General features: G+C 46.7%; 6 protein-coding genes across 6 annotated transcripts; 5 read left to right on the top strand and 1 right to left on the bottom strand.

Moving 5' to 3' along the window:
* Window positions 1-316: 316 nt before the first annotated feature.
* Window positions 317-529, top strand: F5J12DRAFT_685405 (uncharacterized protein; the record flags this gene model as incomplete). Its single annotated transcript, XM_051740304.1, has 1 exon — window positions 317-529. A coding segment is annotated over one exon (213 nt), but the record flags the coding sequence as incomplete, so codon positions are not given.
* A 3,789-nt stretch (window positions 530-4,318) lies between these two features.
* On the top strand, window positions 4,319-5,272 carry F5J12DRAFT_902583 (uncharacterized protein; the record flags this gene model as incomplete). The annotated part of the gene is made up of 4 exons (XM_051748314.1): window positions 4,319-4,449; window positions 4,483-4,648; window positions 4,712-4,925; window positions 4,974-5,272. The coding sequence occupies 4 exons, from the start codon at window positions 4,319-4,321 to the stop codon at window positions 5,270-5,272; spliced, it is 810 nt and encodes a 269-aa protein (XP_051604823.1).
* A 298-nt stretch (window positions 5,273-5,570) lies between these two features.
* F5J12DRAFT_707881 (uncharacterized protein) lies at window positions 5,571-7,564 on the top strand (the record flags this gene model as incomplete). The annotated part of the gene is made up of 3 exons (XM_051740590.1): window positions 5,571-5,678; window positions 7,263-7,371; window positions 7,410-7,564. Coding segments are annotated over 3 exons (372 nt in total), but the record flags the coding sequence as incomplete, so codon positions are not given.
* A 7,815-nt stretch (window positions 7,565-15,379) lies between these two features.
* F5J12DRAFT_711814 (MFS general substrate transporter) lies at window positions 15,380-17,289 on the top strand (the record flags this gene model as incomplete). Its single annotated transcript, XM_051740730.1, has 8 exons — window positions 15,380-15,565; window positions 15,619-15,664; window positions 15,716-15,735; window positions 15,790-15,950; window positions 16,004-16,138; window positions 16,203-16,403; window positions 16,483-16,952; window positions 17,024-17,289. 8 exons carry the CDS (start codon window positions 15,380-15,382, stop codon window positions 17,287-17,289), a joined length of 1,485 nt encoding a protein of 494 aa, XP_051604821.1.
* Window positions 17,290-17,679: 390 nt separating this feature from the next.
* Window positions 17,680-19,605, bottom strand: F5J12DRAFT_887699 (uncharacterized protein; the record flags this gene model as incomplete). Its single annotated transcript, XM_051747210.1, has 8 exons — window positions 17,680-17,974; window positions 18,024-18,112; window positions 18,180-18,286; window positions 18,346-18,710; window positions 18,754-18,848; window positions 18,908-19,015; window positions 19,066-19,174; window positions 19,220-19,605. 8 exons carry the CDS (start codon window positions 19,603-19,605, stop codon window positions 17,680-17,682), a joined length of 1,554 nt encoding a protein of 517 aa, XP_051604820.1.
* A 783-nt stretch (window positions 19,606-20,388) lies between these two features.
* F5J12DRAFT_186465 (HbrB-like-domain-containing protein) lies at window positions 20,389-22,384 on the top strand. The gene is made up of 5 exons (XM_051738293.1): window positions 20,389-20,968; window positions 21,013-21,235; window positions 21,295-21,542; window positions 21,600-22,182; window positions 22,240-22,384. The coding sequence occupies exons 1-5, from the start codon at window positions 20,721-20,723 to the stop codon at window positions 22,309-22,311; spliced, it is 1,374 nt and encodes a 457-aa protein (XP_051604819.1). The 5' UTR covers window positions 20,389-20,720; the 3' UTR covers window positions 22,312-22,384.
* Window positions 22,385-22,577: the final 193 nt, after the last annotated feature.

Raw genomic sequence — 22,577 nt, 5'->3', positions numbered from 1 at the left:
ATATGAGAAGGAATACAAATATTCAATGTGTGTTCCCCAAAGGGATACACTCCCCACTCTCAGTATTGTGTGGGACACTCTTGCTCCTAGTGACTTCATTATCCCAACCAGCTCCAGGTTTGCAGTAGGCACCCTTCAGGAGGGGAAAGTCAAGGATTTTGAGGATGTACTTCAAGCCTTGCAAAACCACTATCACAAGCTCCAAGACCAACCCATCAGACAGGAAGTCATGCACATCTGGGTCTGCTTGGCTCAGAACCACCCCCTCCTATATTGTGATCTCATTGTTTTTGTTGGCCAGCTGCAGTGTACATTACTCAACATTCTTGCCATCCTCAACTTCATCAAAATTCTTCATCCACTTCTCCTAAATCTGCCCTCACATCCTGTGCACATCAATCTGATCTGGATGGGGTGCTTCACAAAAGATACCCAAGTATGTGAGTCACTATATTTTGCAGGGGTACCCATTTGGTTGTATCACAGGGAAGCATTCATCCCTCCAACCATAAACATTGTCCAACCAGTGTGGCCCACATACACAGACCATATTGTTAAGGCCATGTATACATAAAATGGGGTAGCTAATCCATTTCAAATTCTCCATTGTGGCCCAGGCAATTCCCTCCACTGCTTCCATACTTGCTGTAGCTATGAAGGCTCCTTTGCAGAAGAGCCAGAGTCCACACCTGCCCTACCTGCTGCCACATATCCATCCTCATCAAATACATCCTCAAGTACTGGCAGGCAGTCCACCACAAAGCAGACCAGAACTGCAAGACAAGTTGTCAGTGGCAGCCCTTCTAGAGGTGTGTAACCATTTGTATTTTGCTTGTCTCATTGCTAACCAAGCAGTAGTGTCACCCCCCCAATGATCAACAGGTGGACAGGGAAGATGGGATGAGCCTGACCACCCTGAAATTCCACAGGCACACAGCCTGTTTGAGTCAGCTTGGAAGAGAGCTTCCAAAGATTTGCAGAGAGTCAAGTCTGGCTTTGTTGACCCAGGCTATCAATTTCCAAAGCTGACACTTTTTGTCAACACCACAACTCCAGAGCAAAAGAAAATGTATCTCATCAATTGGCTGTCTGCCCATGCACTCTGGATCAGTGAAGTTGATGTTCACTGTCCCCCCAAGTTCCCTTCCCCTCAGATGTGGAGGGATTTCCTCAATACTGTTAATGTCCAGTGTCTCTCTTTGTCCCTCTCATCAACAACCAAATCAGCAGTTCAGGACATTTTTGGTGACAGGATCATTCAATCAGCTCAAGGGTTGGCAGGAGTGCTGGAAGAAATTGTATGGCAGGGAATGCAGGCAAGTATATTGTTATCTTCAAATCCACCTCTCAACTCATTCATATGTTAATACAGGTTCAGGTCTCAACACTTTTGGATCCCCCTCTCCAGTTCATGTGTTCCCTCTTGTGGGAACTGTATGAACTCAATTTCCATTTTGAACTTTATGCACTCAATCATGTCCTGGCTGCTTCTCTTTGGACCTCATCGGATGAAGCTCAGCTGACTCACCAGATGCTCCTTTACAGCATCTTCCCCAGAGAGTCTGGTCTAGTGATGTGGTTGGAGCCTCTGCTGCAGGACTCCAGCCAGATGGGTATGTGCTCCTCTGACACACAAGTTGTGTTGCCCTACCTCAACAGTTTTTGTGAGTTGCTTTTGATGTGGCCTGGAGCACCTTCTCATCTGCAATCCCCTGCTTTTTTACATGTATTTAAATAAGTTGTACTGCATATTCTGATTCATTGGTCTGGGTCAGCAATATACTGCATGCCATGTTGTCATGCTCGACTGAACCTTATCTTATCCTTGGTATCTTGGGTGTCTAATCACTTCTCTTCTTGATAGCAACTTACTCTCTTGACTGCCACAACTTTGGTCAGTAGCATCCCTTTCATTGTGTACTGTATCTGACATCTGGTTGTAGCTTGCTGATTTTCATTGCTACCATATCAATCATGGCTCATGCTTATAGGTAAGGAGTATAACTCTTCACTGTGTGCTGTCTTATGTCTTTTTTGTGCCTCTAGCTCCTGTCATCTGTTGTTGCACTGTGCTCAATATCCAGTGACTTGGATATGTAGCAACTTTTCACCACTGTCACTGTGACTGCCTCACACTTTTCTTTATGGCCTCTAGCTCTCTATCATCTTCATGCATCATGCTCTACATATAGTGACCTTGGTGTGTACCATCTTCACCCTGCCACCACTGCTAATTCTCATCTATTTTCTAGCTTCAGTTGTTCAATCCCACCAGTTTGTTATCTTGCCAACTCACTTTGTACTGACCATCTGTTGACTTTGTGTCACAGTTCCTTGCCTGTTGACTTTGAGTCCAGGGTATATCCCATTGACTTTGTGTCATGGGTTTCATGGTAGTCCATTGTCCAAAGCCATGGAAGCATCATGAAGCTTCTGCTTCCATGCACCAAGAGCAGCCTGCCCATGTTACATTAGATAGTTCTGGTTATGTTAGTTTTTCTCTTCATTGAATAGTTCTTTGTACCTATCTTTCCCTACAGGATTCTGAAACAGTTCTGGACCTTTTCCCTTTGTCATTGAATAAACAGCAATTACCTTGTATGCCTGATCTTTTGGCATGTCCAGCCTCATTTACATGGTGTTCATATTGCTTATCTCCCCTATAGGGTTCCTCCACATCATCCACATCAACTAGTTAGTCACAGAATGTTGTCTTGAACATGTCCACTGTAGCTGGCCCTCTGGTATGTTTGACATTAACTTATGACATCATGGATACTCATCCTTGACTAGGGCCCAGCACATGCCTTGTTTGTCCCCCCTCCCCTAGCCTGTTGCTGCTGCCCTCCTGGTATGAAATTGCTCTACCTTCCTGCCCCACCTCCTGTTTTTGTCCTTCCTGGCCACCAACAACTTTCCCAGCATGCAGATGCCATACCACAATGACCTCAACAACAACATCCTACATGTGAACTTGGTATCTTTGATGTCATGCCTGAGGTTTCAGTCATCCAGAGTACTTTGCCCCCAAGCAGTTTTCAGAAGCAACAAAAGCAATGGTGGTGGTGGTTGGAAATTATCCCAGTCCTCATCAAGCTGTACCTGTGGTACCTTGAGGTTTCACAAAGCCTGCACATAGTGGTAGAGCCTCAAGTTGCCACACCAAGTCAATGTACTTGTGCTGTACATCAGCTCAGTGTCTGTTGTCTTTTCTTTGACTGTATGTAGCTTTTGTATCCCCCTAGCACTGTGCTTACATGTATCAGGTTTGGAGGAGATTGAGATCAGCTACTGCACATGCACTCCAGCCCCTGTACAGCTCATAGGGCATGGCCTGTTTGTGTGCTCACTGATTACTCCAACTCTTGCTGTAGATCTTCATGTCCTGGAGTTTGTGAAGACACTTTTTGTGTGGTTGACTCCCAACACAATTGCATGGTATGAGGCACTTGAAAGCTTTTTGGATGCCCAAGGGTACAAGATGCAGTCAAAGGTATGTTCTGCTTCATGATATTAATCCTCTTCATCCTATGTACATTTCACCCACTCTGTACCCCTATGTTACTGTATGACATGTCTCTGCATGTAGATTACTGTAGAGTACTGTTCTTGCTGCAGTGATATATCTTATGGCACACATGCATGCATTTGATTGTCTCCATGACAAGTGTACTGAGCAAAAACCACCAGGACACTCTTCAGAGACAATTTACCAATGCTTATCATTGGTATACAGTGTTGAGAATATACTCTGATGAACATATTGCTGCCCTGGTACACTCCTTTCCCTCAGCCTCTGAAAAACAAAGTAGTTCTCAAGCAAGTGACTACTTGTGTGCTCATTGCCCTCTTTGTTTTGGAGGTGATTTGCAGAGAACTGGTGCTGCTCAGGATGAGTGAGTTCACAGGCACACTACTAGTGACTTGATTGCTGACCTCCAATAGTTTGGGGTGCATTGTCTGCTTGGATGCATGATTCACTCAAAAGTGAACCCATAATCCCCATAACTCTGCTGCCAATGACCCTCCTAACCCTACCAGTACTGTCTTCATCCCTGAGTCAGATGTGAAGGCTATGGAACTTTTCATTGGGCAACAGTGGTCCCTCCCATCCAGTCAATATTCCCTGACTCAAAATTAATCAAAGGAGGACAGTCTGGAGGATGGGATGAAAGTTCCTACTTCTGTGTTGGATGGATGTGGGGAGTCTTTCCAGGCAGCAGATGAGAAGAGGCAGAAAGCAAGTACCTCTTTCTTTGCAGACATAGGGCTTATGGCTTTGCTCTGTTGTCATGATCATGTTCTCTGGTTGGTCAATATGACATCAGCAGGGGAAAGGCAGCACTATGCTCTAGTGCTAGTGAAACATTTGTTTGAGCATCTCCCTGCCACCATGACTGTTGGTCTCTTGTATGACATTGGCTGTCAACTGGAGCATAGTTGCCACAAGTGAAAGCTCCTGGATGATGGAATATTATCTAGGTTGAAGTTTGGTATCTCAGTTTTCCATGCTTATGGTCATCAGTGGCCTTGCCAGTTGGTATACCACCCACATAAATGTGTGGGCTTTGGTTTGTCAGATGGTGAAGGGTGTGAGCAGCTGCAGAGCTCTTTGAAGATACTCATTCCCACCCTCCAAGTTTCTGGTGTAAGCATTGATCTTCTGCTTCTGTAATATACTGCAAAGTTCAGGTGCTAACTTCCTCCTCAGCATCATCAAAGACTATTTTTTCTTGACAATCAGATCCTTCACCTGGATAAGAAGTCTTTTGCTGCTCTTGGCCAGTGGTTGAACAAGAAATGGATGCTCTGCAAAAGCAAGAAAATGTTGGCTTTGGCAGCCCTCCATGCATTGCATGTTGACATGCAAACACTGAGAGAGCAATGGGCTGCACAGGTGCATTCACAAACTCAACCCTTACCCAGTTAGTCTTTTCCTTGTGCTTGCAATCATATTCTCATCAGATATCTAGGGTGGTCAAAGAACAAGGGTGCTGAACAGTTGGCACATATACTTGCACTGGAAAAGACTGTTGAAGATTACCAATGCCATGTGGATCAATTGGAGAAGGATCTTGTCAATGATCATGTCAATGACCTCATTGACTACAATCTCCAGCATGCTGCAGCAAAAGCCTCCCTGTCAAAGGCAACTCAGGCTCTTAGCCAAAAAAAGAAAGCATTGGGAGTTTCTGCACATGTGGACCTACACCTGTTGAGGAATGACAAGTGGCTACAGACCCAAACAAATACACAAGCCTTAAAGACTTGAATTAGAGAGCAGCTTTGTCAACACAAGTTTGAGTTGGAGAGGTTGGAACAATCATACAGGAGCTCTGTCAATGGTGAGTGGTGTTTTGTTTGTGGTTTCTATTGCCAATAACAAGCCATAGAAAATCATTTACAATAACATGTGGAGTCATCCATCAAATGATGAGAACCCACTGTACTGAAGCTAGTCACAGCATCTAATAATCTCTGTGGTGAATTGCAGGGTATGATTTGGCTGCAGAAAGCACCTCCTGATGCTATTGCTCCTCCTCCCATACCAGTCCAAGGGTATTTTTCAACTGGATGTTGATAGTGATATTTGGCAGGATGTTGGAATTGAGGAGGGTTACCCTGATCCCCTTGGTTGGCTTGCTGATGAGGGTGTGTGCAAGGGAATAAGACTTACAGTGGCTCAAAAAACTGACTGCATGTTTGTATGTTTTACACTAGTTATGACTCAACACAATAACCCCTAACCCTAGCCCTAAACCATGAGTGTATGAAATAGGGTACTTACTCTTGGCTTTCTATTGGTCCATGAGTCAAGTGATTTGGATAGGAATTGATAGAATAGCAGCCATTTGAAAATGACATGTCATGTGGACAGTTTTTTGACTTAAAGTTTTGATTACATAGTTTTGAGTTTAACAAAGTTTAAAATGCTGTGAGGTGCTTACTAATGCTTACATGGTATATCACATGGTCTATTTGATGATTTGTCATCATACAAACAATGTCAAACAATGAATTGGGACCATCAAGGCTCCCTCTTCTACCCCAACTCATGAAACCATCCTCCTGGTCCATCTGGGCCATTTTCTCAGAGTAATCCCCATAAATATTGGTGCCCACTACAGTAATGTCATCAGGGTATATGTCCAACACAATCAAACCCTTGAAAAATCTGCTTTCAGTCATCCCTGTGCTGTTTCCCCCACCCATACCTGACATGTTCTGCAACTAATCAGTACTGAGAATGCTGAAAAAGCCATGATGGTTAATCTGGCACTGTAAAACATGACCAACAATCCAATCACCTCTTATCTGGTGGGTTTCCACCTCAAGGGTGCTGGGTTGAGGGCTAGGGTGAGCTGAAAACCTTCATTACAGTCCAGGTGCCCTGGGAGGATAGTCCACTGAACTGCTAGGAAGGAGATTCCATCAATCCATCTAGGCCTGGGTATTACCTATGGTCTTATATAACCAAATCACCCATTCCCAGTCATCCACAGTCAGCTGAGAGCACAGTCTAGCCATGCTTCCCATGCCACCTGAAGTGCACAGGAATGTTTTGTCTCACCCCAGCATTAAAACTAGTTGCATTGTGGTGAAAATGCACTGGTTAAAAGGTGTTTTGTTTGTTCACCATTTCCTGATGTGCTGGATTGACCTCCATGGCATTTCCAGCATTCTCAGTACTGATTAGTTGCAGAACATGTCAGGTATGGGTGGGGGAAACAGCACAGGGATGACTGAAAGCAGATTTTTCAAGGGTTTGATTGTGTTGGACATATACCCTGATGACATTACTGTAGTGGGCACCAATATTTATGGGGATTACTCTGAGAAAATGGCCCAGATGGACCAGGAGGATGGTTTCATGAGTTGGGGTAGAAGAGGGAGCCTTGATGGTCCCAATTCATTGTTTTGCATTGTTTGTATGATGACAAATCATCAAATAGACCATGTGATCTACCATGTAAGCATTAGTAAGCACCTCACAGCATTTTAAACTTTGTTAAACTCAAAACTATGTAATCAAAACTTTAAGTCAAAAAACTGACTGCATGACATGTCATTTTCAAATGACTGTTATTCTATCAATTCCTATCCAAATCACTTGATTCATGGACCAATAGAAAGCCAAGAGTAAGTACCCTATTTCATACACTCATGGTTTAGGGCTAGGGTTAGGGGTTATTGTGTTTAGTCATAACTAATGTAAAACATACAAACATGTGGTCAGTTTTTTGAGCCACTGTATGTTGGAGGTTGATTGTTGCAATGAAGAAGAAAGAAGGTTGTCAAGAGAGCAGACCATTTTACAGGAGTGGTTTTCTGTGGAGTGGCGAAGTGTAGAGGCTGCTCAGAACAATGCTGGTGAGTAGAGTTATTATTGATATCACATGGTTTCTGAGTTTGTCACTTTCTAGATGCATGTTACAAGTATCATGTGCAAGCACAAAAGGATAGCCTGGTGGAAACATATACTAAATGGGAAGCCAAGGTTCAACATATACCACACGCTTGGCCTCCATCAAGGCCATGGGGACCCACAGCAGAGGACATAGCAACATTTCATTCAGCCCCTTACAAGCCATGTGGAGTGCCTGCCATGCACCATGCAGCTGAGCAACTACCAGAAGACTATGACTGTGAGTGGGAGGATTTGACATCAGAAGGTGATGAACCATTGGAGGCCATTGGAGAGATGGCACTATCAGAAGAGTATGATATTGGACAAACAGATGAAGAGGAATTCACAGAAGATGAAGGGTGGTTGGAGGGTCTTGAAAATGGGCTACTTGCCATCCTCACCAATTCAATTACCATCAAAAAGATGTAGATACTAGAGTTTGGAGATGTACATTGAATGTCTGTAATATGTGATCACATTCACATCAGGAATGTAAATATGTTAATGGAACTACTGGAAAGTGCAAAAATTACAAGCACATCCCTGAAGAATTGGCAGGAAATGCCAAAAATAGGCATGAAGGATCCCCTAGTAAAGTGGTTGGAATTATGCATCTGGGTGCTTACCTGGTAAATCTCCACACCATGGTTGGAACACCCACTTGGAGGAAGTTGGCACAATCACAACCAATTCAGGGGAAAGATTCAGTTGTGTCATCTCACCAGCATCTTGAAAGCAGTGCAGTTGTGAACATGAGTACATTGTATCAGAACCAATGATCCCAACAAACTGGGGGAGGAATTGATACTGAGTAAGTTGCACTCAATCAACAACAACTGTGGTGCTGTGACACATCATTGACATGGACTTAACACTTTCCACCTTGGGAGTTCTGAGATCCTTCAGGGTGGCATTCATGACTTGGTTTCATGGCAGATTCACCTACTGAATGCACCATGTACCCCAACCAAAACAATGTATGGTCCTTGGCATGGAGTGTCCCATTGAGGTCCTATTTCAACTGGAGAAAGCTTCATTTGGGTCCTTTTTAGCATGGAGAATGTCTCATTGAGGTCCAATTTTACCTGGAGAAAATTGCATTTGGGTCTTTTTTAGTATCAAGAATGTCCCATTGAGGTCCAATTTCACCTGGAGAAAATTTGATTTGGGTCCTTTTTAGCATGGAGAATGTCTCATTGAGGTCCAATGGTGAATGTCCCATTGAGGTCCAATTGAGAAGGCTTCATTTGGGTCCTTTTTAGCATGGAGAATGTCCCATTGAGGTCCAATTTCAACTGGAGAAAGCTTCATTTGGGTCCTTTTTAGCATGGAGAATGTCCCATTGAGGCCCAATTTCAGCTGGAGAAAGGTCCATCTGGACCCCAGTCACCCTGACATATTCAGGATAATGTATATTAATTATGGCAAAATCCTTTTCTCTGACCTCTATAAAATGGCAGGTGTGGAGAATCCCCAAGCATGGTGCTGGAGAAAAGATTTTCCCTGCCAGTGGCTGGGGATACCCAACCTGTTGAGACTTCATAGGTATATACATCTGTAGAAATATGTAGACCTAACAGGTCTCCAAAGGGGGTTGACTGAAGTGCACTTAACTCACTCCCTCTTTTCTCTTTAGCATTGATGACTCATCCTTGTGTGAAGGATGACTGCTCATGTCCAGCAGTCTTTCTACACATGAGGGCTTTAGTCTTCATCTGCATGGCATGGGCATTGTGACAACTCATCAACAAGTTAGGCAGAGTCAGCTGTAACCATGTCCACAACACCTTTGGTGTGTGACAGTAGAATTTGTAGATGGCTTAAGCTTCTGGTGATCTGTAAGATTAGGAGTAACTGAAGTTTTTCTGGCTGCTGGGGCTTCTGAAGAAGAGGTGGGGTTAGCTGGCATGGGATTACTGACTGGGATAGGGGCCACTGGTGTGTTGGCCAATGCTGGGGCTGCTAGGGCTGGTCTTTGACAATGAGCTGGGACTTCTACACCATTGAAGCAAGCTGTCTTCTTTTTCTTGATAGCATTCTTCAGCTCTTCTACCTGCACATAAGCTCTTGCTATGGCATGTTGGTCCTCTTCGTCAGCACCCTCCTCTAGGTCTTCATTGACTAGATAAGAAGAGGGGTGTAAGTCAACCTGGTATTCCAAGGTATTCCCATGCTGAAGAACATTGTGCTGATGAGATGGGGAGGAGTATTGGGCCTGTTGGACAAGGACGACTGCTGGCTGGGTCACTGAACTGAGATGAGGTTTTCCAAGGCAATGATTGAGTCATGCTGTGGGGAGCAGGTATCTGCTACCTGGTATGGGGATGTGGGCTCCAGCCCAGAGATAGGCAATCTGAAGGGGTGAGTTTGACCCAAGGGGAGCTGCTCTAGCAGTAGGAGGGTGATAGGAATGAATGCAACTGAGTCACATGAGTTGCTTGACCTGTAAATGAAAGGTGCAATGGATTAAGGAGTCCACAAGCCTTGAGCCTGCCTAGAAAACTGTCAGAATTATGCCTGCAACTCAGCGCTAGGCAGGGGAAATGGTAGGGGTCATGTCAATGTCATTACTCTGCTTGCTCTCTCTGTCTCTAACTTGGGGGCTTCAAAGTTGTTATTTTTCTGTCAACATGGACAGGTATAAGTGTAGCTACATGGGGAGTATGTAACTATGAATTAAGTGACATCAAAAGCGAAAAGAGCAACAGGAAATGACAGGAATTAGCTGAGATTGATGTAATGGTGGCCATGAGGCCAGTATAGTGTCAGCAACCAAAAGAGTGACTAAAATAAAGAAAGCGCAAGGAAGCACAAGTGTTCCAAAGAGAAGCAAACAATAAGACAGTGAGAGCAACAGAAATGTGCTTACATAACTGACAGTGTGGGCCTGAAGAGTGCAGGTGGCCTGAAAGCAGTCACAAGCATCAGAACTTTGTCACAATGGCCAGGGAGTGTCTCCTGAGGTCACATGACAGCAGAGGAAGTGACCCAACCAAAAAGAGTGGAGTATTGGGTGACCTGGAGCACAGAGCATGTTGAAGATGCTCAAGAGGGGTCACATTTGCATTGCTTTTGTCACAAACCCTATAGCCACTTAGTAGACCTCCTATTGACACTATACATACACTCCTAGTGTAGGGAGATCCCTCTCCCCACAGCACATGATGAGGAAGTTATTGATCTTTTCTTTGAAATTCCAACCCACAGCTGCCCTAGAAATGTCAGAGCCATCTGGCATGAAAACTCTTCCCCCCATCAGAGAGCATTTCCCAGCTTGCACATATTTGTGACACAGTGCACACTCTGCAGTTCTGTGGCCATCTGTTCCCCTGCAGAAGAAACACCATGGATCGAAGGAATGGCAGAATTGGCCTTCTTGACCTTGTTGAGGAGGTGGGGCAGAGACAGGTTGCTGAGTGACATGAACATACTCTCATTTCAAGATAGTGGGAACAGTCAACAAGGAAGTTGGAGTGGAATTCCAGGAAACAGTGCTGACAAATCTGGCTGAGGGAGGTTTCATTTGGCCCCATTGAGGTAGTTGGCATGTTTGTAGACTGTATCAAACTCCCATGGTTCATTGATGTCATGATCTAGGTCAGGGAGTTGCAATTGTGTGAGTAAGGAATTCTGAAACCTCAGGGGAAACCCCTCAAGGAATTTCTCATTGATGTAGTCCTCAGGGAGTTTCTTCTTCTTCTGGAAAAGGCTGAGGATGCATTGGAATTCTCAGATGTATTTCCCAAGATCTTTCAGCAACTCCATAAGCTTCTGAACCTGATGGTAGAGTAGAGTTTCAAGGTCAGCTTTGGTATAATGATGATCTTTCACTGAGGCACCTGGATAGTAGTTCAGGAGTTCTTTGGAGAACACATCCCAGTCATTGAGGCCATTGGTTGCAGCATCTAAGGTGGACCAAAATTCCACCTTGTTGTGGTCAGTGTAACAAATGACCCAGTGGATCTTATCTTTTCTGGAAATGAGACCAACATTGAGACAGAGTTGTTCAACATCTTCAAGGTAATGGGTGATATCTTTAGTACACCTGGAAAACTCTGGGGCTTTGTTGGAACCCCTGAGCAGCATATCTTTTGCTCCAGACATTATGTGAGGTGGTGTGGGGGTCTGGATTGGAATTTGGGGAATGGTAGGAGCAGAATTCAAGAGAGATGAAGCAAGGGTATTCTGTATGGGTATTTGAGTAGAAAGGGTGATAGCAGAATTTGTGATTAGGGAGTAGGAAGGAAGGAGAAGCTGTTCAGTGGCTAGTTCTGAATTGCTGGTGGCAAGGGCAATGAAGAAGTTAGTTCTGAAAGAGGCAAAAGTTATTGATGCTTTGTGGGAGGAGTGAAAGGTTCATCAAAGTTGAAACCTCCTGGAAACACTGGGTAAAATGCTGGGGACTCTGGGCTCCAAAAGATCTTGTCTAAACTGAGATCTGAGTCTGACAAGTGTGGCTCTGAAATATCTCTAGGATCAGCTACCAAGATTAAGATTTCTGATGAAGAGATAGATAGTCTGTGGAAGGGCTCTAGGAGCTCTTTGAGTTCAGTTCTTTGATGAGTGGGTCACAAGAATCTCCTTTCCAGATCTACAGACCCCTCACAGTGGGCTCCAAAACATTGTGGGACACAACTTCTGGGAAGCATGCAACTAGAGGAAAGCTGAAGAGAGAATTCCCTAGGATTACCCCAAGGGGTGCTGCATGGAAGGAGAAGTTGAGGATTACCCTAGAAGGGGGTGGGGAAATATGTGCAAGGTGCATGGAATTTAATTCTGGAGGCTTGTTGATGCATGAGCAATGGCAAGTTGGGTATATGGAATATCAAGAGACAGATATGTGATGAGAAGATGGGATCTGAGAAACAAGGAAGGGCATGATAGACTGGAAAACATGAGTGGTGTAGGGGAAATTAGAGACACTGTAGATGCTGTAGACTCAAAAGATGCTTTTAGACTCTAGGAACTCTTGAACTCATGGAACACAAACAGATAGTGACTCCAAAGTGGGTGGTATATTCCTGACATTACAGCAGAATTATATAGTACAAGGGATGTAGGTACAAGTTGGAGTAAGGTGGGGTGGAAAAACTAAAAGACTGGAAAATAAAGGAAAGGATGACAGATGTCAGCAAAATACAGATGCATGTGAAATAGTCCAGCAAGTAGTAGACAAGGGTAAAATGGGACAACAGTAAGGGGTATCTTCCAACAGAATAAGGGTACATGTACAAGTGAGAGGTGGAGCTGGTGGGAGGGGGAAGTAGGAAGGCAGAGCATACTGGCATGAAGTCTGGCTTGCAGAATTTGGGGTGACAGGGGCAACTGGAGTTTTTTAGAGGTGACTGGCATGGATGAGTGGTGACATGGCTGGGCAGTGGCTTGGCTACTGAATTCTGGATGACTCTGGGCAAATGTGGAATTTCCAGATCAACTTATTGATGACTGGGTGACATGCTGAAGGTCAGGAGAAACCCCAAAGGCAACAGGGTTTGGGAGGAAACATGAGGTTACAAGTGGGAAGAACTCCAAAAGTGTCCAAAGGCCTAGAGCAATAAGTGTTTGTCACAGAGGCCAGCAGAATTTAGTGACAGATTCCTGTTCCAGCCTCAGGGAGTATACAGCTCCCTACAGTGTTTCTTCCATTCTCATGGCAGTTAGGCTGGACTTGCTTGGGGGGGGGGGGTTCATTGGCAGTGAGGAGCCATGATTGGGTTGCACAGGGGGGATTTTGGAAGCATTTGCAAGATGTGGTGTATTACATCATTTCATGTCCTCTTGCATGGTTGTCTCTGTCTGGGGGGTGGTACAATGAATGCAGTGCATGTTTCTCATGGCATATGTGGTATATGGCATGCTTGGGCATGGTAAACAAGGTGCCTGCCAGTGGTGCTAGCCCTGTTCTAGTTGGACAATTGCAGGAAAAGTCACACATGGTTTTTGTTGTACAAAAGCAGAAGTTTTATATTACTTAGCAAAATTAGCAAAATTAGCAAAATACATGAAATAGTCAGCAACTATCAGTGATGCTTTGGGTTCTCCCTTAAATATATGATTGCTGCACTTTGATTGTTCTCTTGTATGTTTCCTTGCCTTTGTTTTGGATTTATCCTTGCTGTATACAGTATGTTTGATACATCTTGCTACCACCATCTGTCCTGCCCCCTCACTGCACTTGATTGCACTGCCAGTTTGGGCCTTGTTCCCTTTGCTACAGAGTCCTACTGACTCATTCTTATTTCACTGCTTACTGTCCACAGCAGATTACTACTTACAGAGTTATTGTATGCCCTCCTTAGGGAGGTATATAGGTAGAGGCACAGTACTCTGTAACCTTAGTTTTTTGCTACCTTACAAATCCCCTCAAATATACTCTCTCTTTCCATTCCTCTCATGTTGGGTGTCATCCTAACAGAGGGAAACTCTCAAAGTCAGGGTTAGTAGTGGATCCATAGGGGTTACAAGAAGTTCAGCCCATAGTGTGTCCCTCCTTTGCTTCATGCCTAGTCCATTTGATGAAGTCACTGCATTGGAGCATAACATTGTAGGCCTATCTATCTACCTCCAATGGAGGGTGCACAATAGCTCTGTAAGTAGTAAATCACTGCAGAAGTGAACAATGAAATAGAAATGAGTCAGAGTGACTCAAAGCTGTGGGAGGCAAGGTCCAAACTGGCTGTGCAATCAGACACACACAGCAAGAGGGCAGAGCCATGATGAAGGTGAAACATATCAAATATACTATACAGCAGTAAAGGGGAAATGGGACAGGGGAAGCATACAAGTAGACAATCAGACTGCAGTTGGATGCAGTGTCAACAACAAGGCAATAACCCCATAGGGACTGTTGGAGTCCACCAGGTGTTTCCATGGATAGAGTGAAATCCAGACCACACTCCAGATGGCAACCATGATGACCATGACCACTCCTACCACTAAGTACATGACTGCATAGACATCATGTGATCAAAAATGGTAAGCTGGCAGGTCAAGGTGTAACACAGATTGGATCTACTTCATTATGTGTCCTACCTATCCTCCACATCATGAATGACAGCTTGTATGCCATTCTCACCCCATCCCCTAGCATCATATCACACCACTCTACAGCTTTGCCATCTTTCATCACACCTAAAAGCACCAAAACTTCCAACCCAAACTCAGCTGCAACCATCTGCACACCTCTAATCATCATTGTACAGACCCCCATAACACCTACACTAACTTCCCTCCACTTAGTTTTCCAGAACATCATTTTACACAACCCACTGACACTCTTCCACATAATTTCATTATTAAAATTAGAAATTTCACTGCCTGTAATGCATTCATTTGTAAGTCTCTGTAATAATGGACATCACATGCTTTTCCGAATTCGTCCAGGGGTACCCAGAGACTTTTGGTATCATATGCATACACAATGCCAACTCCTCGCCCACCAGTGGGAGACCTGATTGACGTGTTCATCGTCAGCGATACATACAAGGCATCGCAAAGCGGTTTACCTGTTGCCAGCTCAGTCCGGAATTGTAGGCAAGAAAAAAAAAACGTGGAAGCTGATGGAATGTTCTGTCTGTCACTGTCACTTTTTACGTGGCTTTGCGCCGAGCGCACCCAACAAGGTTGGCAAGGCCACAGAGCACATTCTCGAACATCCGCTGGGCACACGGACGTGCGTCACTCACTGTGCCATGATGTGGGTGGCGCCATCGCAGCGTTCGGTAGAAGTTTGGCAGTGCAAATCTGCTGATAGTATATGGTTTATCCGGTACTCCGCGACCGGACTGGATCCTCCACCCGGCCCTGGGGTGAATCGGCAAGGTGCCCTTCATTTTGACATAATTAACCCTTCCGCTTGCTCCTTTTGAACTCCTCGGCAACACCAAACAGTCCTATAAAGCCTCACGTTTCCCTCCGAAACAGGACCAGGCACTTTTCCATCCCACCCTCATCCCCTGACTCTTTCGATACATGCTTGTCGTTTCCGCTTCATCAAACTCTCAACAGCACGACGACCGATCGCCTCTGCTCTCCAATGCGGATGGGAGGGAACTCAAGAAACCCACCCCGCTTCCCAAGGGGCAGATAATGATCCTCATGTTGGTTGCCCTTGTGGAACCCATCGCCAGCCAATGCATCTACCCTTTTATCAATGAAGTAGGCACCGCGCTTCGATCTCGTGTGTAACTGCTGAAGAGTATTGTGTTCAGCTCGTCAGCGACCTCGACATCACCGGTGGAGACGAGAGGGCGGTCGGTGGGTTTTTTCACGCTACTCCCCTCCTACTCATTCTCACCTGGTGATCAGGATATTATGCGGGCCTCATTGTACGTGGGCTAGCGCAGGAAGACTAATCTGTTTAGACTAATCCATTTCTGCAGGAGTCTCTCTTCTTTGCGACCCAAGCACTGACAGTTTTCCAGTGGAGCCGCATATCCGATCAAATTGGCCGAAAACCCGTTCTTCTTGTAGGGATCTTCGGCCTTTCGCTATCAATTCTCTGCTTTGGGCTCTCCAAAACCTTCGCTAGCTTGGTAATAAGGTTGGTCATGCGCCATCTGGTGTGTCTTACTCCATTCTGACTAAAGTAATCAGCCGGTGCATTACGGGAGCACTAAATGGGAACATTGGTGTAATGAAGAGCATGCTTGGTGAGCTTACCGACTCGTCGAATATGGCTCAGGGTTTCGCCCTCATGCCGATTATGTGGTCCTTGGGGTGTACGCTCGGGTATGTGGAGCAATGAGCATTTTTCTCTGTTATGGCATGTTGATCAGTTTGCATTTGTACCCAGTCCTCTAATTGGTGGAATGCTCTCACGACCCCAAGACCACTTCCCGCGTCTTTTTGGCGCCCCTTTCTGGGCCGAATATCCGTACTTCCTTCCGTGCGGCATCGCATCTGCATTTGCAGTTGTTGTCTTCAGTATTATTGTCTTCTTCCTGAAAGAGGCAAGTATGCAATGCAATCCAAGAACCCGCGTCTTATCATCAAGGTTTCTAGACCCTCCCAAAAACCTCATGTGAAAAAATGCCAGCATCCAATGACGCTGAAGCAACTGCAGGGCACGATAGCCATCGGTACGATACCATCAACGAATCTTCCGCATATCTAACCCTCTCCCACACTCCACAATACGATGCACCTGTCCCTCTACGGACCCTACTCACTCCGGAGCGCATTCTGTACATTGTCAACTATGGCATCCTTGCCATGGTTGAAATATGCATGTTCGTCCTCCTCCCACTTTTCCTTTCCACTCCGATTGAGCTTGGCGGGCTTGGGCAAACCCCAGCGATGATCGGGCTGTGGATGTCTGGATATGGTATTGTAAACAGTCTCTTCCAGGCGTTTTTCTTCGCCCCGTTGGTGTCCCGTTTCGGCAAAAGGACGCTGTTCAGAGTGAGTTATGCGTGTTTCATACCAATTTTTGCTATCTTCCCGGTTGTGAACTGCGTTGCGCGGAGTACGGGAATCTGGTGGGGCGTCTGGGGACTCATGGGATGTCAACTGGGTTTGGCAGTTGTTACTGACATGGCGTTCAGTGAGTTTCTCTCTCGTCGTTTTCTATGTCTCCTCGAGCCTTTCTTATCATACCGCGCCGCGTAATTTAAGGCTCCATTTTAATGTACATTACTACCTCGGCACCCAGTCGTCGTTCCCTAGGCGCCTTAAACGGCCTCGCGCAGACCACGGCGTCGATAGTGCGTGCCATCGGGCCGGCGAGTGCTACATCGATGTTTGCATACTCACTTCAGCACGAATTGCTGGGTGGATATGCCGTGTATGTGGTCATGATTGCGATTACGATTGTGACTATGAAGCTTGCCAGCGCGTTGCCAGAGGAAGTTGGGGAATGGGAGCAGAAAACTCGGGCTTGAGTGGCAGGCTAGGAGACTGGTTATTAGACGGAGGGGGATCAGGAGCTCGAAGAACCGAAGGGAAAATGCAAAAATCCAAGCTCTAGGGTGCCACGAAACCCCGTCACCCCCGGTGAATTATTCCATTTCTGTAAGGGGGGACGGTCTTGTGAATCTTTTCACGACATGTGGCAGCTCATTCACTGTCAATGCCTCCCACGAACTTTTTGTTTTTTTGGGTAATTGCCATGTAGATTACATAGATATAACAACGTTACAGCTGTGTATCTCAATACTGAATGTAGTCAGCCTCAGAAGTCCACCTACAACACGTTGCCGCAGGTTCCACGTTACCACTGGGATACTCATTGCCCTTTCCACTGTGAATGCAATTCAAGATGATTGCTGATTCTAAACGTCAAAATGGACAACCTGCTCTCCACTACTCCTGTCGATACGAATAAGTTTTTTTGCCACACAAGCGTATAGCACTCGCGTCCCGCCAATAGCCGCCTTGAGTTTATTAAGTTGCATTGCAAAACCGGGTGCCGTTAGCAATGTGTACAACAGTTGCGCGGTATTGATCTGGTGAGGCGTTGGGCCACCTCCTGTGCCTGAAGACAAGATTGAAGTTAAAGAAGAGACACTAGAGGATGTCGGCGATTGCGGTGTCGGAGACTGCACGGCCAGTACTTGGATATGAGCCCTATAAACGTGGTTTAGACCAATTCAAGTGTGTGCACGGCGGGACTAACAGCGTTTCCTTCGCCCGAGGTGGTTTCGCACCGTTCGAATAAGGACTACCTGGCAAAATTATTTCGCCCACTGTACTCCATATTTTTGCCTGCGAGAACGCATACATCGTAATCAGTAAGGACTAAAGGAGAATTCACTTTTGTATATCGACACACCACAATACGTTCTAGTTCTGGTGTCACCTTCACTTTCGAAGCGTTCGAGGCCACCCGAGACTCTACCAGTGGCACAGCAGCATCAACATTCGGCCGCGCGTAGGGAACTAGTATGGGCCGCCGGCGGAGATTGTGACAGAAGTAATGGCTTTTTACTGAGCACAACCGATTTTTTCTTCTCCTTCTCCTTCCTCTTCCCCATTTCCTTCCTCTTCTCCCGCACCTCCACCGCCGTGGTCACCGATCTTGATTTCGTTCGGCCTGCTCAAAGCGGATTCAGGTTGTCCCCCAAGCCCCATGTCGCCTCCATCTTTAACGGAATCGAATATGCTATCATCCATTGCAGAGCCATCAAAGCCTGCGCCACTAATACCCCCTCCGGTGGTCAGATTGGCAAATACCGAGGGTGCAACAGGTTCAGGACTATCAAACGATATCGTAGAGACGTCGCCGAATTTAATCTCCTCGTCCATCAACTTTTCACTGAAGCGCAGCGTGCGAGCGGGTGTGGAGGGGGTGGACCAGAATGCTCTTTCATTGGGCATCAGGATCGCTTGCGGGAGTAGGTAGGGACGTATCGCGATGGTTTGGACTAAGGTTAGATTTTGAAGACACAGATGGGTTGTTGTGGCGTCCTCGGGGTTCCTTTGCTCGCAGCAGTGACTCCTTCTATAGAACAGTCAGACACGTATGAGGTGGACCGTATTCCAATAGTACGTGGCACATACCTGCAAGCGGAGTTCCGCAAGGCGGTCTTGTAGTTCATGTATCCGGTTTTCTTCTTCGGCGACACTCGAGGTCTGTGTTGGTGCTGAGGACGGTGCAGACGACGCCGACTTGACAAAGAATCAATGCCGAATGTCTACTTTGACATGGACGGACTGACTTGGTGCAAAGTTTCATTCAGGTGCTTTATATTTGCACGAACCTCAGTCAGTTGTTGAGTGAGTGCGATGACTTGTGATCGCGCCCGTGGCATCGGTCGTATCGACTGGCTGTTAGGTTGAGAAAGGCTTACTCCCCAAAAGAAGACTACGCACTATCGATCCAGGTATTTCAGAGCCGCCATGGCGTATACTTCGGGCTCGGGTTCTCTTGGTTTGGTTGCCTCGTCGCGTTTAGTTGGCAGTCTCCTCAGCGGAGTTGCTCCAGGAAAACCTGCGCGAGATATTTCGCCCTTTCTGGGACCATTCTCTGGCTGCTTCCTAACGCCGGCATCTGGGGGAGGTACAAGTGAGAAGAGGCCGAGTTCGGAGGTATCGATGTCGCGTATGAGATCACCGAGTGGAGTGTCGAGGACGGCGCGTGTAAAGGGACCTGTCTGAGCGGCGGGATTGTCATCTGTCGGAAGGATGCTCGTTGCAGAGGTGTGAATCGCTTTGGCTGTTGCTGTGAGATGGTCGATGTGGTCTGAAAGGGAGGGCATGATGATGATGGTGTTTGTAAGTTGGCAGCGTGGCACTATCACGACTTGTCAACGTTCGACGTCAATGTCACTCCATTCGCAACAAATAAACGGGCCGTCAGCACTGTCAGTGTTTTCTGCAGCTGTCTGCACCAACATGACAGTTAATATTTTCAACGAAAAACATGCCAGAAACCCAGCTTGGCGCATCCCCCCGTCCCCCCCGTCCCCCCCCCCTGAGTGATGTTGCACAGCCACCCGACAGTGTCACTGAATCCCCCGAACTGCCATCTGAGCTATTATCGTCTATCGCTCACCGCAGTGTCGCGGCCATTCAATTCAAGGTATGTGGGTGACTGATCTCCTCCCCCTCTTTCCATCTTGCGGCACGAGCATACCGCTCGGGCATTCAGTTCAGTCCTTTTCCTACGATTCCCGATTGTATCAATCGATGCCCCTGGGCCTTCCAAGGAGGTCCCACGACAACGGGCCCACACCCATCCATGGCGATGGTGACTCGAGTGATCATGCGAACCGTGAGTCTGGGAAACACGGTGGCACCGAACATCGTCGGCCTGTATCCTTCAATGATGCAGTACCGCGTTCGGGATTCCTTCTCAAAGGCTTGTCTGCTTTCCGCCATGATGGTCATCGTCATTTTCACTCCAAGTCGGGGATCGATACCTATGCTAATCGTGGTTTCAATTTCAATGCCTTCACACCACCAGGACGTCACGCTGACGTTATCAACATCGACCCGTTCACTGCGTCGCCACCGGTGCAACGGCAAGATCAACACCATCCACAGCCAAAGATTTTGGGTTTCTTCCCTCAGGTGGGCACTCCAAACCAAGCGAAACATTCCCCACCGTCCAAATCACACTCCCCGCAAGCTAGCAAGAGAGAAGTACAGTGCTTTTACTCGATATCTGAAACACCTACCACCGGCAGAGAAATCGCCAATAACATGACTTCTGTGAACTCCTCGAGTACTATTGTGAACAAGGTTACCACATCACCTTCCAAGGTTTGTTGTAGCAAAGCTCGACACCACCGCTCTTTCTCCATTCACATAACTAATGCCCCAATAGCCTTCCACAGGACGTACGTATGATGCTAAACTGGTAACAAGGGAAATGCACCGGCTAGGCACGTTGGCCGGTCTTAGTCCTGTGCTCGCGCCGTCACTTTCCTCTGGCCCATCAACTTCCACGCTTACCCTTCCAGCTACCTCACCCTCGACTTCTACATTTGCATCTGGTTCATCGTATAACCACAGCAGCACCCTGCCTGGTACAAGCATAACAGATAAAGACAACCCATGGGGCATGCTGCATGTACACGTTCTACCCCTGTTCAACGAGGAACCATTGCGCGTACCCATGTATGTGAATTGCTATCCATCGTTCGGTGACTTACATTTCTCAGAGAGGACCTCAATGCACTAGTGAAACGACACATTCAGACCGTATTGGCGGCATCGCCTTCGAAAGCTCTTGCCACTCTCAGCGCAGATGCAAGAGAGCTTATCGAAGCTGGTATGGTTACCCTAAATGCTAAACTCGTCCCAGGGTCAGACGACTTTCTCATGGGCCGGCTAGTGGAAGTATGGTCCTTCTTTTGGGATCACGTACTTTCATACATAGAGGGCGTGAGTACAGTTGAAAATCATCTGTTCTGTCCAGAGACCCAATGAGTGATACACTACAGGCTTTACTCCCTTTGCAGACGGACCCACTGCTAACATCGCTCCATCGCACTCCGAAGCAACTTTTGCCGTCTTCATCCACACGACAAGGATCTCCTACAATAGACGTTCGAAGCGTCGCACTGTGCGCGTTTCGCTACCGTGTCGTGATACCGCTGGCCAAACGACTTCACGTCTTACTCTCACCACCGTTGACCAAGGAAACGCTTGCAAGACTTGGTCAATATCGGTTGCCACGGCTACAGCAGATGTTTGTCTGAGTGTTTTGTTACTTTTTGACCTCCATTGTTAATTCCTATTCCCCTAGGCTACTGGTCCTGACATCTGAACGGCGTTCCCGGCCGTCGTCGCCGGCGCTGTCACCATGCGTACCCACTGCACAACCCGACACAGACGAGGCTGCCATTAGCGAGCTTCTCCGCTTGTTCTCGCAGGCGCGTCACAATATCCATAATCAACAGTCGCAACGACAGTCCTTCGCTCAATCCGCAATAGCGCGCTCCACGACTCCGGATTTTTCGTCTGCGAGGATCCCTCGTGACCGAAGGGGACGCATCGGTGGTGCACGTAACATGGATAGGATGATCCTCAATGCAGGTGGGTGGACGGCGGACGGTGCGGATGGAGGAACGGCTGCTGCTCATGGACCATCTTCGGGGGTGGGTGACGTAGACGTGCACGCGGAGCCTGACGAACTGAGCAACGAAGGCGCGAAGACGCCACGGATTGGCGCAATGGAATCAGATAGGGAGATTCCCCCTGCACTCCGTCCGTCGGTAGAACATCGCCATCGCGCGAGCACAGGTGGCTGGGGGCTTGGTGCAGGGAAAGAGGAGAAGCAACGAGAGGAAGACGACGATGATGAGATTATGGATTGGGACCAGGCCCAGGTAAGATTTTAAATTGGGATTCTTTCTTCATGTGGTGACACTGGAAACGTATCATAGGCTGTGGTAGAGCGAATGGTTGGGATGAAACCCCTCGACAGTCCAACCGAATCACGTAGGAGGGCGGCTTAGGTGTTAGCAGTGACTACAAGAAATTGAACGTGTACTTGATGCTGGAACGTAAACCTCTGCATTTCTTTAATGAATCCACCAGGACCATCGTTTCTTAACGTACAGGATCCTTATGGTCGGTCAACTTATGATGGCGACTCCAAGACTAATTGGCTGGGTGCGACTGCCTTTGTTTCCACTTTATGTTAGTATGAATGGAGAGGGATGCAACAATATGCACATAGTCCTCTGATTGCATGCTGTTGAAATCAAGTACCAATTTCTTC

This window comes from Pisolithus orientalis (genome assembly GCF_024613125.1).
Source record: "Pisolithus orientalis strain OTSU chromosome Unknown F5J12scaffold_2, whole genome shotgun sequence".
Lineage (NCBI taxonomy): Eukaryota > Fungi > Basidiomycota > Agaricomycetes > Boletales > Pisolithaceae > Pisolithus > Pisolithus orientalis.
This window is presented reverse-complemented; position numbering and strand designations above follow the sequence as displayed.

Bases quoted from the DNA above. Each gene is read 5' to 3' on its own strand.
- F5J12DRAFT_186465 (XM_051738293.1), top strand. From the start codon at position 20,721: ATGCACCGGCTAGGCACGTTGGCCGGTCTTAGTCCTGTGCTCGCGCCG. The intron at 20,969-21,012 runs GTATGTGAATTG...TACATTTCTCAG, and splicing joins GAACCATTGCGCGTACCCAT to AGAGGACCTCAATGCACTAG. The intron at 22,183-22,239 runs GTAAGATTTTAA...AACGTATCATAG, and splicing joins TGGATTGGGACCAGGCCCAG to GCTGTGGTAGAGCGAATGGT.